This window comes from Hevea brasiliensis, chromosome 8, assembly GCF_030052815.1.
Source record: "Hevea brasiliensis isolate MT/VB/25A 57/8 chromosome 8, ASM3005281v1, whole genome shotgun sequence".
Taxonomy (NCBI): domain Eukaryota; kingdom Viridiplantae; phylum Streptophyta; class Magnoliopsida; order Malpighiales; family Euphorbiaceae; genus Hevea; species Hevea brasiliensis.
The window spans coordinates 8,578,681-8,594,031 of record NC_079500.1 but is presented as its reverse complement, the minus strand read 5'-3'; the positions used below and the strand labels follow the sequence as shown (position 1 = coordinate 8,594,031).

At 31.8% G+C, this 15,351-nt stretch overlaps 1 protein-coding gene and 1 pseudogene across 2 annotated transcripts; one reads left to right on the top strand and one right to left on the bottom strand.

Moving 5' to 3' along the window:
* The first annotated feature begins 5,565 nt into the window (after positions 1–5,565).
* LOC131182261 (NADPH-dependent pterin aldehyde reductase-like) lies at positions 5,566–8,063 on the top strand. 2 transcript variants are annotated; one of them, XM_058151201.1, is made up of 5 exons: positions 5,566–5,811; positions 5,910–5,979; positions 6,081–6,274; positions 6,528–6,700; positions 7,659–8,063. In XM_058151201.1, the coding sequence occupies exons 1-5, from the start codon at positions 5,566–5,568 to the stop codon at positions 7,726–7,728; spliced, it is 753 nt and encodes a 250-aa protein (XP_058007184.1). In that variant the 3' UTR covers positions 7,729–8,063. The 2 variants fall into 2 exon arrangements, with proteins under 2 accessions (XP_058007184.1, XP_058007185.1); XM_058151202.1 differs by having other exon boundaries at positions 5,607–5,811; positions 7,724–8,063.
* A 1,893-nt stretch (positions 8,064–9,956) lies between these two features.
* Positions 9,957–15,050, bottom strand: LOC131182013 (DNA (cytosine-5)-methyltransferase 1A-like; annotated as a pseudogene).
* Between the last annotated feature and the right edge of the window lie 301 nt (positions 15,051–15,351).

Sequence of the window (15,351 nt, the reverse complement as noted above, 5' to 3'; positions counted from 1 at the left end):
CTGTTCCATTAGGCCATTTTACAGTGAGAATTTGGCCAAGTATTCTTAATCGAAGTTATTTTTTTATTGTGTCTAGTTATATTTTACTTTTTGAATCACTCCATTTGGAGTTTTCTAGCTCAAGTTATGGTTATTGCACCATAACTGGTCGGATTGCCTTTACCCAGAATTTTTGGGCAATTTTTGGTTCTGTCAGATTAGTAGTCCAAATTTGGCTAGTAATTTCATTTAGTTAAGTCCATAATTTGAGTTTGTGTTCTACATAAAAGTTGTTCTAAATTGCCTCAGCTTTCCATTGATATAAATTTCAGGTCAATTGGATCTTTCTACACTGAGTTATGACCAAATGAATGAACACTGTTCATTTGGTCATTTTGCCCAGGTAGAATTGGTGCTACCCAGATTTGGTCAATTTTTAGGGTATCCTAAGTTTAGTTTCTAGACAGAGTTCCTTCATCAAAGTTGTGCCATTATGTGTATAATTTCATGTCCAATTGGCCTTGTACTAATTGAACCTACACAACCAAAGTTATAGCTACTCAAACATGCTGGACTCACATTCAGACCTGCAAGGCACTCAAGGCAGCACACCCAACCTCAAATCCCAAGCTACCATTCACTTTAATTCCTCATTATACTCAGCCAAATGGTCACTAATTGACCATTAGAACTTCCATTCACCAACACATGAACAAAATCCCAAGTTTTCCCTCAAACCCTAACTCCAACAACTTCAATGCTTCATATACATGCAATCTATGAGTTAAGGCATCAAGTTCATGTTCAATGGCAGCCATGTACAACTATAATTCATTCAAATTAAAAAAAAAAACCCTAATGTACCCTAAGGCTACCGAAATTTGGTGACATTCAACCATGCAAAATTTATTTAAATTAGCTTAATTTCACACTCAATTCATGTTCTCCATGATGTATATACAAAGTAATTAAGATTAGTTGGTACTAATCTTGATTTAGCTAATTCCAAAAGCTTGAGAACTTCTCTTTTTCTCTTTCTTTTTGCTGCCCAAGACTTGTTCTAGGTGTAAGGATAAATTTTTGTGAAGGGAAACTAGGGTTTTTGGGTGATTTAGTGGGTGAACTCAAGCTTGATCAAAGCTTCCATGGAGGTTTTCTTTCCTCTCTCTCTCTCTCTGGTTCGGCTGCCCAAGGTGGAAGATGACTTTTTTTTTTTTCCTTTTCTTATCCCTCTTTAAGTCTTCTTAAGTGTATTTGTTGAAGTCCAATTGGTGGACAATTTTTATTTCACATTTATGACATCATCTAGGTGATGTCATAACTCCATTTTCCATTTCAAATTTTTTTTCCATTTTCAATCTCCTTTTCTTCACTCATTTTTAATTTAATTTTTAAACAATATTTATTCATATTTTATGTATTATATTTTATTTACTAAATTGGACAAGTTGATCAAAAATCATATTTGAAGATGAAATGATCAAAATGCCCTCCGTTTGGCTTAAGAAGCCAAAACTGTCTGTACTGATCTTAAAAATTCTCCTAACATTTTCTTGGCATTCTAATGCTACTTAGGGTGCCGTAACTCTTCTCTGGCATCCCAGAAATTATTTCACGGGGTTCCCTTAGGTTTAGGGCTTCTAGCTGCGAAAACCGCAACTTCTCACTGGATTACCCATCGCTAGGGCACTGGCTCATTTAACTTGGTTGTATTTTATTTTTAAAATTTTTTCAACATTTTTCTTGTTAATATTTGAGTTAAATATGGCTCCTCACTTTAGTCTAAATATTTTTCCAGTCATTCTAGCTGTCCGGACTGACACCGGTCACATGAACAGTAGAATGTACGGAATTATTACAGTGAGGGTGTTACAATAAATCTATGTATAAGACATTTAATAATAAAAAAACTTATGATAATAGTTATAATTTAATTAATAATAGGAAAACTAATAATAATAATAATAATAATAATAATAATAATAATAATAATAAATAATTAATGTTAGGAAAACTAAGATTCATAGTTATAAATTATATAAACAAAAGCCATCTTTTTATTGTCCACATAATCATGTATTTAATTTTTTTAATAAAAAAATTATAGCAATGGTTATAATTTAATTAATATTAAAAAATTAAAAGTCATATTCATAAATTATATAAATTAAAATTACAAATTAAAAATTAAATTAGTCTTTCTTCTAATGCAATATAAAATATAATGTCTAATCAAGATATTTTTTCTCAAACTTGTAAAATGATATTTTAGTAATTAAGACATTAAAAGAATATGAAAAACAATATAAACAAATATCACTACTACGGTAATCTTGATCAGAATTTAATTATATATAATCTTATTATTTATTTTTAATTTACATTTATTTTTTATATCTATTTGCAAATTTATTAAGTTGTTCTTCAAATATTTTAAATAAATTAAGTATAAATATATTCAAAAGAATTATATAATTATATTTTTATTTAATTAAATAATGTATTAATAATAATTACGCCCATGCGAGGGCAGAATTCTAATCATAATATAAACGTAAAATGCAGTTAAATTAGGGTGGACATGAGCACGGTTTGACTAAAAAAATATTAAAGGCCCAAAGTTCTGGGCTCAAGCTCGATTTTGGTCTGAAAGATTTTAACCCAACCCATGCCTTCTACAAACACCCTTCTTTTCAAAGAATCAAAATTAAAATCAATTATATATATAATTTATTAATATCTTTTATATACATTATACAATTTTAATATAAATAATTAATATTATATATATATATATATATTTCTTTAACTTTTTTTAATAATTTAAAATTATAAATATATTGAATCTATTAAATTATAATTATATTTTATTAGATCTTTTACTCATTTCGGTTTGTCTTATTTTTATTCACTATTTTCATATATTATGATCTGAAATTTTTTACAAAAATATTAAGGAATTATTTTTAGGATTTATTTTTTTTTATGCAATTTGCTTGCTTCTCGGATTTCAATGATTGTTGTTGTTGTTCACGACTTTAAATTTTGTAGATGAATGAATAAGATTTGATTTATTTCAGATTAAAAAAAATTAAATTAAATTGAACTTCAATCAAATTGAATTTCAGTTATTTTTTTAATTGCAATCAAAATCAAAATAACTTAGAAAGTTTGAATTAAATTCAATTTTTTTTTTAATTATTCTATTTAAGCTTCATTTATTTCACATAAAATAACTTATATATCAAATGGTAAACTTTTAATAGATAAAAATAACAACTTTCGACATCATATGTGTATCCCAGGAAAATGAAAAGCCCCCTCCTACCCAAGTAGCTCCGCCATTGATGAAAAGATCTGATTTGCAGGTGGAATTTCAGTTGCAATGACTAGGATCATGGATAGGAAGGAGGGTACAGGGATTCGGCTCTGATACGCATCCTTCGCCTTTACTCTGTATAGAAGCTGCCTTGCTTTCACCTGTGATCTTCTCATCCCCAGCAGAAGGTCTTCCGGTGGCTGCGCGAGAAGAAAATGCGGATTGATGGGTGAATGTTGAAGGGTACTTGTGTAAATATGGAGGGCTAGCAGTGCCGACATCACCGCGAGAACAAGAGAGAGGCGGTGAGATTATTACTAATAAGAAGAGGAAAAGCAATGGAAGGAGCCCATATGCAGTGGTTAAGGATTTTTTTTTTTTTTTTTTAAATTCCTAGCAAAATATGAGGGCGTAATCTCAATATTTATCGTAAAAAAAAAGGAAATGATAAACATATCTACTTGCCACTAAAATTCAGCTATCACGGTAAACGCGGATTAAAATATTAAAGAATCAAATTAAAATATAATTTCGGTTCCATTATTAAGTATGAAATCAAAATTAAAGCCACACATCTTTATGGCTTATGATCACCTAAAAAGTTCAATTAAGCATGCCCATAATATTATTAAAATTTAAAATCAGACTAAAATTAATGATCTTAATTTGACATTCACTTTGAATTATATTTTTTATCATATATTTTTATATTTTAGGGAATCAAAAATATTAGCTACAATATTTAATGGTATAATAGTTTTTTTTGTAAAGACCTATATCATTACTAATGGTGCATATGATTAAATCATTTGGCACTAACTGCATTAATATATATATATGAAAATTTAGAGTTATTACTCACAGTAATATAGCTTTCAAGTATTATTAAATCATTTGGCACTAACTGCATTAATATATATATGAAAATTTGGAGTTATTACTCACACAGAATATAGCTTTCAAGTATAATAAAATTATCATATTTCAAGAAATTTTATCTTATGAAAAAAATTTATAACAGTAAAATATAGATATGAAAAAAATTTAAATACTTATATATTATATTACACACATTAATTAAATGTTAATATTAATTATTTTAATATTTTTATTTAAACAATTGAATCCTATATTTAGTTATTATATATAAATAAAATAATTATATATCATAAATTATTTGATGCACATATAATGTCACGTGCTTCAAATATACTAGGATAAATAAAAGCATGAAAATTACGTAGATGCTTGGTGTGTTAGCATTTAAAGAGTATTTTAGTTCGGCTACTTACTTTTAATTCTTTACTTAAAATATTTTTTTTTTTAATTTTGAGTCAAATTAAAATAAGTAGTTAATTATTTAGTAAAATTATTTAAAAATAATTTTTAAATAGTTTAAATATTTAGTTAGAAGATGACTAAAAGTAATTTAATTAGTTAAAATTATAAAAAATATATATAATTAAGTGTTGTAGCGGTTAAAATGAGGATAATATAGATATTTTTAAAATTTATTAAGATAATATAGTCTTTCATTTAATTAAAAGTAGTTTTAAAATAAATAGTTAAGTCATAAATAACTTTACTTATAACTTTTGACTTATTTTAAGTAGATTTTTTTAATTTATAAATCAAATTAAATACTAATATATATATATATATATATATGATTTTTTATTTAAATAGGTTTAACTGATTTATAAATCAAGCTAAATATCCACTTAATAGGAAAAAAAAAATTTTTTATTTGATTATTTACTTTCAACTTATAAGTTTAATTTAAAAATAAATAAATAATTATTTAATAAAATTATTTTAAATTAACTTTTAAATAATTTAAGTATTTAATTAAAAGACACTTAAAAAATTTAATTTTTCAAAATATAACTAAAATAGACATATCATTGAGTTTTATGATTATTAAAATAAAAATATTATTAATATTTTTTAAAAATTATTAAAATAATATAACCTCTTACTTGATTAATAAATTTTTTAAAAATAAATATATAATTTTATTTTACTTTTAATTTATTTTAAATAATTTTTTAATTTATAAATTAAAATGAATATTAATCTAAATAAATATGACTACCTGGTGAGCCATATCAAGGAACCAGGCGGTGCATCTAGAATCTGCCATAGGATATGTAAACCACAATGTGGCAATGGCCCGAAGAGCGGCAAAAGCCTTTACCATTGAAACTTCAAATATAGAGCCTTCTCATTTCATTTCCCTTTAGCAGTTTGCCACTGCTGCAGATGAGATGAAAACGGCGTCGTTTGGGGCGGTTAACAGATCCGCGGCTGGAGCTGCAGGTGCGAGCTCTGGCGGTAAGACGGTAATGATTACCGGAGTGAGCAAAGGACTAGGCAGAGCCTTAGCTATAGAACTAGCCAAGAGAGGTCACACCATCATCGGTTGCTCTCGTGCTCAGGATAAGCTCAATTCCCTCCAATCTGAACTCTCCTCCGACCATAACAACCACCACCTGCTCCTCATCGCCGACGTGGTATTTCCCCCCATTCTACATTTTCTTGATCAATTTTTAATCTTTCTTTCATTATTTTGGTTTTTAATTGTTTAATTTCAATGGCCGGCGATTGTTAGAGGTCTAATAGTAGCGTCGAAGAGCTGGCAAGAGCTGTAATAGAAAAGAAGGGTGTTCCAGATATCATAGGTGAATTTTCATATACAAAATTTTCCCTTTTCTTTTTAAATTTTAATATTCTTCTTAAAAAAAAAAGGAAAATTCCTTTACTTGTTAATTTTGTTAAACAGTGAACAATGCGGGTACCATTAACAGAAACAACAAGATATGGGAAGTTCCAGAGGAAGAGTTTGACGCTGTAATTGATACGAATGTGAAAGGAATAGCTAATGTTTTGCGTCACTTCATCCCTCTAATGTTACCCAAGAAGCAAGGAATTATTGTTAACTTCTCTTCTGGATGGGGAAGATCCGGTGCTGCCCTGGTAAGATGAATTTCCCCAAAATTGATTTTCTGTAGCTATGCTCTAATGTTTCCTTTTAATTGATTGTAAAATCAGTATAAAAATGTGGGATGTAGCTCATTCAACAAATGCTAGTTTTTATTTGTGATGCCTGCTGGTGGAGTGTCAACGCTTATGGTAGTAGGATTTTGTGCTAAATGTTTACCCTCTGCTTTATGTTGGTTCTTCCTTTCAAGTTCACTTTCCAGATTTTCATCTGATTATATTTTAACAGGTTGCGCCTTATTGTGCATCTAAATGGGCTGTTGAGGGTTTGACCAGATCAGTTGCAAAAGAGTTGCCTGATGGGATGGCAGTTATTGCACTTAATCCGGGAGTGATACACACTGAAATGCTCCAGTCATGCTTTGGCACTTCAGCTTCAATTTACCAGGCACCCGATGCATGGTAATTAGTTTTCCTTTAATTAGATTATCTATATGCTTACTTATATATATTTTTAAAAAATTGTCTGCACATTGTTCCCATTTTAACAGTATGTGCATATAATTATGTTACTTCCATTGAAGAAACACTTGCAAATGATCATTGAATTGAGCTGTTGCTCCTGTAAAAACACGAGTATAAATCTTATCCTGTGTATAAACTTTTACTGAAAATTACAGTTTGCAGAACTTATTTGTTACATGTCCTTTGTTAGTGTCTACTTTGTTTCTCAAAATCTTCTTGAACCAGAAACTCCCAGAGATAGAGCAATTATATCACCATAGGAAATGGAGCTAAGTTGCAATGTTAACATGTGAAGTCAGAGACATGATGAAATTGTTTATGGATCTGCTTATTGTGTGTTAAATGCCAAGAAGCTTGTCTTAGTTATGAAGTAATGTAACCCTCCAAACTTGAGCCAAAGCCTTGATGCCTCACTCTCAACTTATTTTATTTCTTTATAAATATGATAGGCAATGAACTTCATTGACGTGGGGAAAAAAAAATGAAATGGACATAATAATTTGTAGATTTAATTTATATAATTTCTCTCTCATTCATATTCTACACAGAAGAACCTTCTTATCCTCTTACCACTATTTTATACCAATAAGTTACTACTATTTTATACCAATAAGTTGTACTTATTGGTCTCATGCTGCTGTTGGCCAATTTATACGACATGGCTTCCATATGCAGACAGGTCTCTTTGTGAGTTGTGACGCATGTATATCAGGTCTAGTAACCAACTTGTGCAGGTGTGCCACCAACTTAGGTTTATACTATATGTATATTTCACTGACTTTGTGTTGATATTGCTTGTTAATATATATTAAATAACTTCTACTCCATTTCCTAATTGTGAAAATCCTGGAGGCTTTTCTAATTTTCACTTAACCTGTTGCTCATGAATCATCAGGGCCCCAAAGGCAGCTACAATGATACTCAATCTAACAGGAGCTGATAATGGTGCATCTCTTACAGTGTGATGAAATTTTCTGAGGCTGTAATGATGCTCAACGAGAAGCATATGGTAGCACCTCTCTTACTGTGACGAGAGTTCATCATCACCATTTGGGCATTTGTTCATTATGAACAGTATCATGCCTTTCAAACAAAAAATTCTTCACCAGTCAATACTAAAATTGAATTACAACGAATTCCATATTTTTTACTGAAAATAGTCTTTAGGTAGAGGAGGAACTTACTATGTTCATTGTTTATATGCACTGGTTGGCTGAGGCAAAAGAATGTGGCTTCTAACCTGTAAGGTCTGATGGTTGTGATATATGGATTGAGCTTTTGATCATGAAATTACCTATAATCAATGAGCAGTTGGGGTATGTCATTAATCTTTTTATCATGAAATTAACTATAATTGTTCATGTAGTGAAAATGTATTGCTATCCAACCATTTTACTTGTCATGAGCATGCTACAAATTGGATTTCTCTTTCTTGTTAAATTTGTATGTTAATTTCTTCTCAGTTTTAGTATTTGTCAATGTATATTGAAGATAATAAATATCTGGCATTATTCTGCTGGAGTAATGGTGCACTCTTATGATAAATTATAATACGGCAAACGGTTTCCAAGCTTTCTTGCCACCATTATATTTGCACAAAACCATGGATGGCCTGGAAAAGTAAGTTGCTGGAGAGATGAATATACTTCTAGGAAGCTTGTATAAAAGCAAAACTGCCTGATAAATATCTCCTGTATTAGCAAAAATTCTATTTATTAAAAATATTATATATAAACATTTATAAATATTACTATAACAAATATATATTTTATATTTAATTAATTAATTATATAAATAGATTTGAATAATCAATAGTTAATATATAAAATCTGAATTAGACTCAAATTCGAGTATTATTTTTCAAATTCAAATTTATTTTAAATTTAATTATATATTTTATTAAAATTTGATTGAATCAAGCACCTGTAAATATTCGATTCGTTCACTTACAATTTCCCTCAAAGATTAATTGAGTTTGAATTAAATGATATGAGGTAACTCTCTCCTTTCTAACCCACATTAAATCAATTGGAATTCACACATTGGAGTTTGTATTAATTATTTCTTGTAAGCTGTTGGCCCCAGATTATAATCTTAGGATACACCACCATGCATGCCAAAAGCTAAAATGGGGAAGAAGGAAAGAGAGAGAAATTTTTTTAACATTTTTTCACTTTTTTGGGCATTTTAAGTTTTTAAAGAAATGAGAGAAAAGTTTTTTTTTTTTAAATAAAACACACACACAAGGTAACGGTAGAAATAAACCGTTATTAAAATTATAGTAATTTTAGTAGTTTTTTTTTTCTATGTAGCCCACACATATACACACTCTACATCCAATATGAGATCTCGAAAGACCAATCTCTTGGCACGTCCAATTGACCCATGGACCTCAACCATAGTGATTCTTTTTTTATTTCCTTTCTATTAAGTTGGTGTTGATTATATGTTTACTCCCTTTTAAAAGTTTTTTTTTTAATTTTTTAATATAATTAATTTTGATTATGTTTTAAATTCAAAATCTCATTACTACTGAGTTAAAGTTGATTCGTTTAAATTCATTAGTTTAAATGTGGCTTATATTATAATTTTCCTCTCTTCTCTCTATTATTTAAATACAATGAAAACATCTCTCTCCCGCTTATATTATAATTCAACTTGCTAACCACGATAAGTTGAATGATTTCTCCTCCCTCTCCCCTCTTCGCCTCGGCCACGCATAATATTTTGAACTTCCGGGTTAGTGAAGTTGACAACGAATCATGGGATGATCATTATTGAAGTTTCAATGCATTTCTTAAATGCCCTTACGCATTTTTTGAATGGTTAGGCCATAAATTTGAGTAAAACCAGGAACAGCAATGGAGTTGATGATACTTGGAACAAAGGTTAACAACGCTAGGATTCTAAATCAAAAGGGTAACATCCTTAATTAAAGCTTAGGGAATTAAAATCTGCAGCTGATAATATGTATCTTTTTCTGGTCCATATCAAATGTACACAGAAACACAACATTGCTGTCAAAGGTTATGAATTCCAGTGGCATATCGTTCAATTCCTTGTATGCAAACTTGCAAGTCCATGGTCTCCCACATTGGTTGGTTCTAGTTGGCCCTGATTCCACCAGGTCGTGGAGGGAGGTCAAGATACCATAGAATCACATGTATTTTAGTTTAATAAGGTAAGATACTAATAAGGTTCGGGGAAGAGAAAATTTAAGGCCAGTTGCATGCAGCATTAACACATTGATGGCAGAAGGAAACTTTGAAGCTTTGTTTGGCACTATAAACAACAAATTTTACAACCGAGTTTGTATTTATTGGGTGAAAATGCAAGGGCATGGCTAACTATTCTAAACAACAATCTTCACTCTTCTTGCACAAGCACCTACAGTAATGAAAGAAATGATAGATTTGATTTATTTGGGATGCCAAACTTCAAATCCAATTTAGCAATCTCACTGTATACATGAAGAAGCTGCATTATGTTGAGCTTTTTTCTTTTCTATTGCTTCCTTGAGCTTCCTCCCAAGAACAATTGCCAAAGGAGGAGGAACAGCGTTTTCGATCTGCCTATGCTTGTGATGAATATTTCCTACAAACTTATAGCTATCTGGGAATCCCTACATGCACAAAAAAGTGAGAATCTTGAAGGTCAAGCGCTGACAATAGCTGCTGAAATGTCTGGCAACTTCAGTAATTTTCATATCACTAAGTGCTCATCAAATAATTAGCAAACCATTGAAGAACATCCAGTCGTTGTAGATATAGTGGCTCTCAATATGACAGCAACTTTCAATGAAAGCAGTCCCCAACAGATCTATTTCCTCATGATACTTATATTTTCAGCATTACATGCTTTTTCTTTCACAAAATTTTAATTCCCAGAAACCCAAATAACCATACAGCTTTAAAATCCAAGCACATAATGAAAATTGCTTACAAAGAGAAATAGCGTACTTGGGATCGAGCACATTCACGGACTGTGACTATTCTATCCTGTTCAGGGTGAAAGCACATCCCAACCTTACCCATTGGTTGAGGGTCAGTAACAGAAGTAGGGAAGTTTCCTTCCCAATCCAACCTTCCAAATAGTCCTTTCCATTGATTGTGCCTCCTGGCTGTGTTTGGCAGGCACCATGGTACTAAATCAACCACTTCACCTGTGGACAACTTAACCTGCAGGAGAGGAAATTGCAAAACAAGTTAAACAACTTCATAATTCCAGCAACTTGTTATGGTGGCTAACTTTCTGGAGCCAGAAATTTCCTCTGGTAGACGAGCACCATATAATCAGAACAAATACGCATATTCAGAAAAGGAAAAGTAAATACTTGTTCATTTGGGAGGTCAAGCCAATCAGCACCTGGTCACTTCAGAATTCTTTTACAACGAATGAGATTGAGCTGCTTCATTTCTTTTGAAATATGATCAGTTAAGACCAGCATGTCTCGTCGAATTGTCTTTTGAAACCAAGAGACAGGTTCATTCTCATACTGGAAAGTAAAACAAAGGTAAAAGAAATAAGCCATTGAGTAGATAAGTACGTGTGTAAGGTAATGAGTATCAAAAGAAGAAAGTCCTACTTTCATAGTTGTCACCAAAGCCCCATTCCCTATAGATGGGAGATCCCCAATTGTATCTTTAACGGTTATTGCTCGGAAAGGAGCACCATTTGCCGTACTTTTCATTGCAGCATTTTGGGAATTTCCTGATAAGGTAACCCTGAGCTCTGAGCCAGCAAACACATGCATTGGCTCAGGCCATTCGGGGAGCATTTCCTCTGGAGAAGCAGCCCAGATGAACGCACGCTTGCGAAATTGCGAAACACCATAAGCTCCAGCTTCCAAAACTCCAAACCTCACCTACAATAATTAAAATAAATCAATAAGCTAGTTCTCTTAGTTCCTTCTTAATCATATGAAGGTAGAGATTACATCAGACTATGGAGTTATGCTGATAAAAATGGATTATGATTTCCTAGGAAATGACAATGGCACACCATAAAGCTCTAAGATATTCCCTTCCCCATTAAACAGAAATGCTTGAAAAAATTGGAGTATTTTTTTATAGAATAAAGGGAAAAACGTGTGTTTACCTGATAGCCCATCTCAAGGAGTGAAGCTAGAGTCAGACGAAATGTTTGCCCTTTGTTAAATGATACAAAGTTCCTAACATTTTATAGAAGGAAGAACTTAGGGCGGAAGTAATCAGCAAAAGACAAGAAGGCTAAGATCATCTCACACTGGACCTTACTCCAAGAGCCATGATTAAACCGATTCATTCCAGAAAATCCCTGTAGATTAAGAAAATGAAAAATATAAAAATATGTTTTGTACATACAAGAGGGGAAAAAAAGGAAGAAGAAGAAGAAAGAAAGAAGTTAATAGCCTCAAACTATGGATAGATACTCAAATTGTCTAAGAAACAAAAATAGTGCGTGTAAAGCAAGAAGTTTTACACGCCTGGCAAGGAGGCCCTCCACAGATAAATTCAACTTCCCCAGGCCGAGGAAGACTATTAATCTCCTTCTCATCAAGTTTTGCTACCAACTCAGAAGCTTCAGAAGTACATATACAATCATCTGCATCCCCACAAGCAGACATGATAGCCCTGCATATTAATCCAATAATTGGCATTGGTATAAGCTTGAAAGAACATAAAAACAGATACGTTATTTCACTAACTGGATAAAAATATATCCCAGAAAATTCAATGCCAGCCAACCAAATATAAATATGTAACATAGCAGCGCAGTGCAGTACAGCAATCATTTACAACAACTTAAACATCTGCTAAAACAAAGGGGTGAAAAACACCATAACTAAAATCCACTTCATAGAAAGCAAGGGTCCACCTTAGGATCATGTTGCAGCTATTAATGAAGACCAATGCCTCTGGATGATTAGATTTAAATGCTTCCCCTGCACGTTCTTCATATTCAATTGAACATTTTGTCACAGACATTCCTAAAGGTATTTAATAGGAATAGATGAGGTTAGCTATGGACAACATAATAAAAATGAGTTAAATTTGGCGTCTCATGAGTAGAGCAATTGTGAAAATGGATACCTGCACTCTCTAAACCTTTAGACAAGCCTCCGCAAACAGCAAAGATATCTAGGGTGGCCAGCCGATTTTTAGATAATGCTTTTGATAATTTGTCAATATTATTAAAACCATTTTCCCCTTCTTTAAACTTGCTCTTTTTCTTTTGATACGTAAAATCATCGATCATCCTTTCTTTTGAAGAGCTAAGCTTTATGTGAACGGGCAACTGGCAGCAGAAAAATGATCATAGTCATTCAGGTAAAAAAGAGGAAACCATGGTTCAATGAACACAATTTCCACCGCACAAGCAGACAAATGTAGATTGTACAAGAAAAATGACCATTGGAACTAATAACAAGGTGATTTCATAAATATCACACAACAAGGAAAGAAAATCACCTGGTTGATAGCTACATTTACACGTGTTCACAGAACATTATATGCTCAAAGATGGCAGGGCTGTCCAAAGGTGGAAGATCATGCTTCTTCCTAACTTCACACTTGCCTTATATTGCCACAATAGGAACTGTCATTAAATATTCACTATAGTATACCTGAAAAATCAATTACAAAACACTTTCATATCAGGTCAGGTCTGCAATAATCTTATGTTACAAAAACAATATAAATAAAGTTAGTTAAGTACACAATATTTCAACAAACTGAAAAACTGAAGATTTTTAAATTTATTGTTTTCTACAGATGTCTCGGACATAAATACAATCATCTTGAATAAGAAATAATATTTGAGAAGCAGAAATGAGCCATGAAATTGCATTAGCTTCCCGATAACTATTCTATTGATGATTTTGTCTATCTAGCTCATTTTTGAATTTATTGTTTTCTACAGATGGCTCATGGCAAACAATTGCATTAGCTTCTCAATAACTAATTTACACAGAAATTGCCAGCTTTAAAAACCGGGGAAGATTTGTGAAATTTAAGAAACTAGCACAAATAAAGAAGCAGGTGAAATTCATTGAAACCTGATGAATCAATTGCAAGGGGAAAATAAAACTTCAATTAATGAGACTGAAAGGAAAAATATAACACTAATAGTACCATCATACTAACAAGTTAACATAAGCCTACATGTACATACCAGGACAAATCTGTTCGAATGTATATCGAAATAATTGATGATCCAAATTCAATCTTCCATTCCTTAATCACTTAAATATATTGGAAGTCCAATTCCATTTTCTACTTCAACACAAGCTGATGAAGACTGGTTAGAACTATCATCAAGACAATATTCGCTTCCATCCGCATCCTGAATAACATTACCTGACCCAAATATCATCATATTGATATCAGCACACCCCATAGGAAGGAGCTCCAAAGAAATTAATCAAGCATCAGAGTTGTAAAGTGTCCAATTATGAAGCATGTTTTCAGGAAGTTCATTACTGCCATCATTGCAAATGGCAAGAAACTCATCAATTTCTTCAACAGAGGTCTTGTAGTATGTATGAAGAGGATAGTCATTTGCAATTTCATTCTCATTGATCTTGATATAGAATTTTGATGGAGGAATTGAAGATTGTCGATTATTTTGCTTCATTGACAGCCAGTTCTCCTCTTCTTGTAGCAACCTGGCCAATTTCATATCCTCATCTTCTTCAGTCCCACAAGTGGTTGAAGTAGACTGATCAGCTGACTCTTCAACAACTTTTAGACTTGTATTCCCACTATACCCGAGGTTGCGGCTTCTGAAGTCAAGAAACTCTCAAATTTCTTCTTTTCTTCCCTAAGGGCCACAAGCACAGGCAAACCTGTAAACATCTTATCATTTTTCTTTGCTGTTGCATCCAAACCAATAAGTTGATTATGAATAAATTCACCCTACGAAATAAAAAAGTCCTTGATGGACATGCCTTGAGGAAAATTCTTACTAGTACTCATTGCACGTGCAACACCTGCAATCAGTTCATCAACACCTATATTGGAATTTCCACCATATGTCCTTGATAACTTCCTGTACACCTCCACGCATGCATGGGCCTTTTCAAAGAAAAGATTGTAGAATCTCTGTATTTATAAGAAGGTTTAATACAATCATAATATGCTAATCCAGTTGAGACCCAAATAACAGGTGATCCTTCTTCATAACCAGAAATTACCCATGATTCAATCCTTCCAAAACCATTACATCTTACTCCTTTTTCTTTATCAATACTCTCTTCCAGGGGCAAGATGAGACCTGAAATTTGAACATATCTTGTCACATATTCCATTTAAATTCAATTTTTATTTTTGAGATTTTGTTGGCACATATATATAATATTGTTTTCCCTATAGGATTTAATGTTATTTTGTTTGCCATTTCATTAACTGAATTTTATAGGTTAAATTGCTTAAATTGATTACTGCGATCTAAGTGAGAGATTGTTGGATTATTTATTTGTATCTGGATATGGATTAACAATAATTAATTGTTAGGATTAAATAATAATACCAAATAATAAGTTTAGTAATTAGCAATATCTAAATGGATTAGGTCATGTGATTGGGCAAGCTTGTAATGGGTCAGGCTGT

Coding starts and splice junctions, on each gene's coding strand:
- LOC131182261 (XM_058151201.1), top strand. CDS start 5,566: ATGAAAACGGCGTCGTTTGGGGCGGTTAACAGATCCGCGGCTGGAGCT. Junction 5,812..5,909: donor TGCTCCTCATCGCCGACGTG/GTATTTCCCCCC, acceptor GGCGATTGTTAG/AGGTCTAATAGTAGCGTCGA. Junction 6,701..7,658: donor TACCAGGCACCCGATGCATG/GTAATTAGTTTT, acceptor ATGAATCATCAG/GGCCCCAAAGGCAGCTACAA.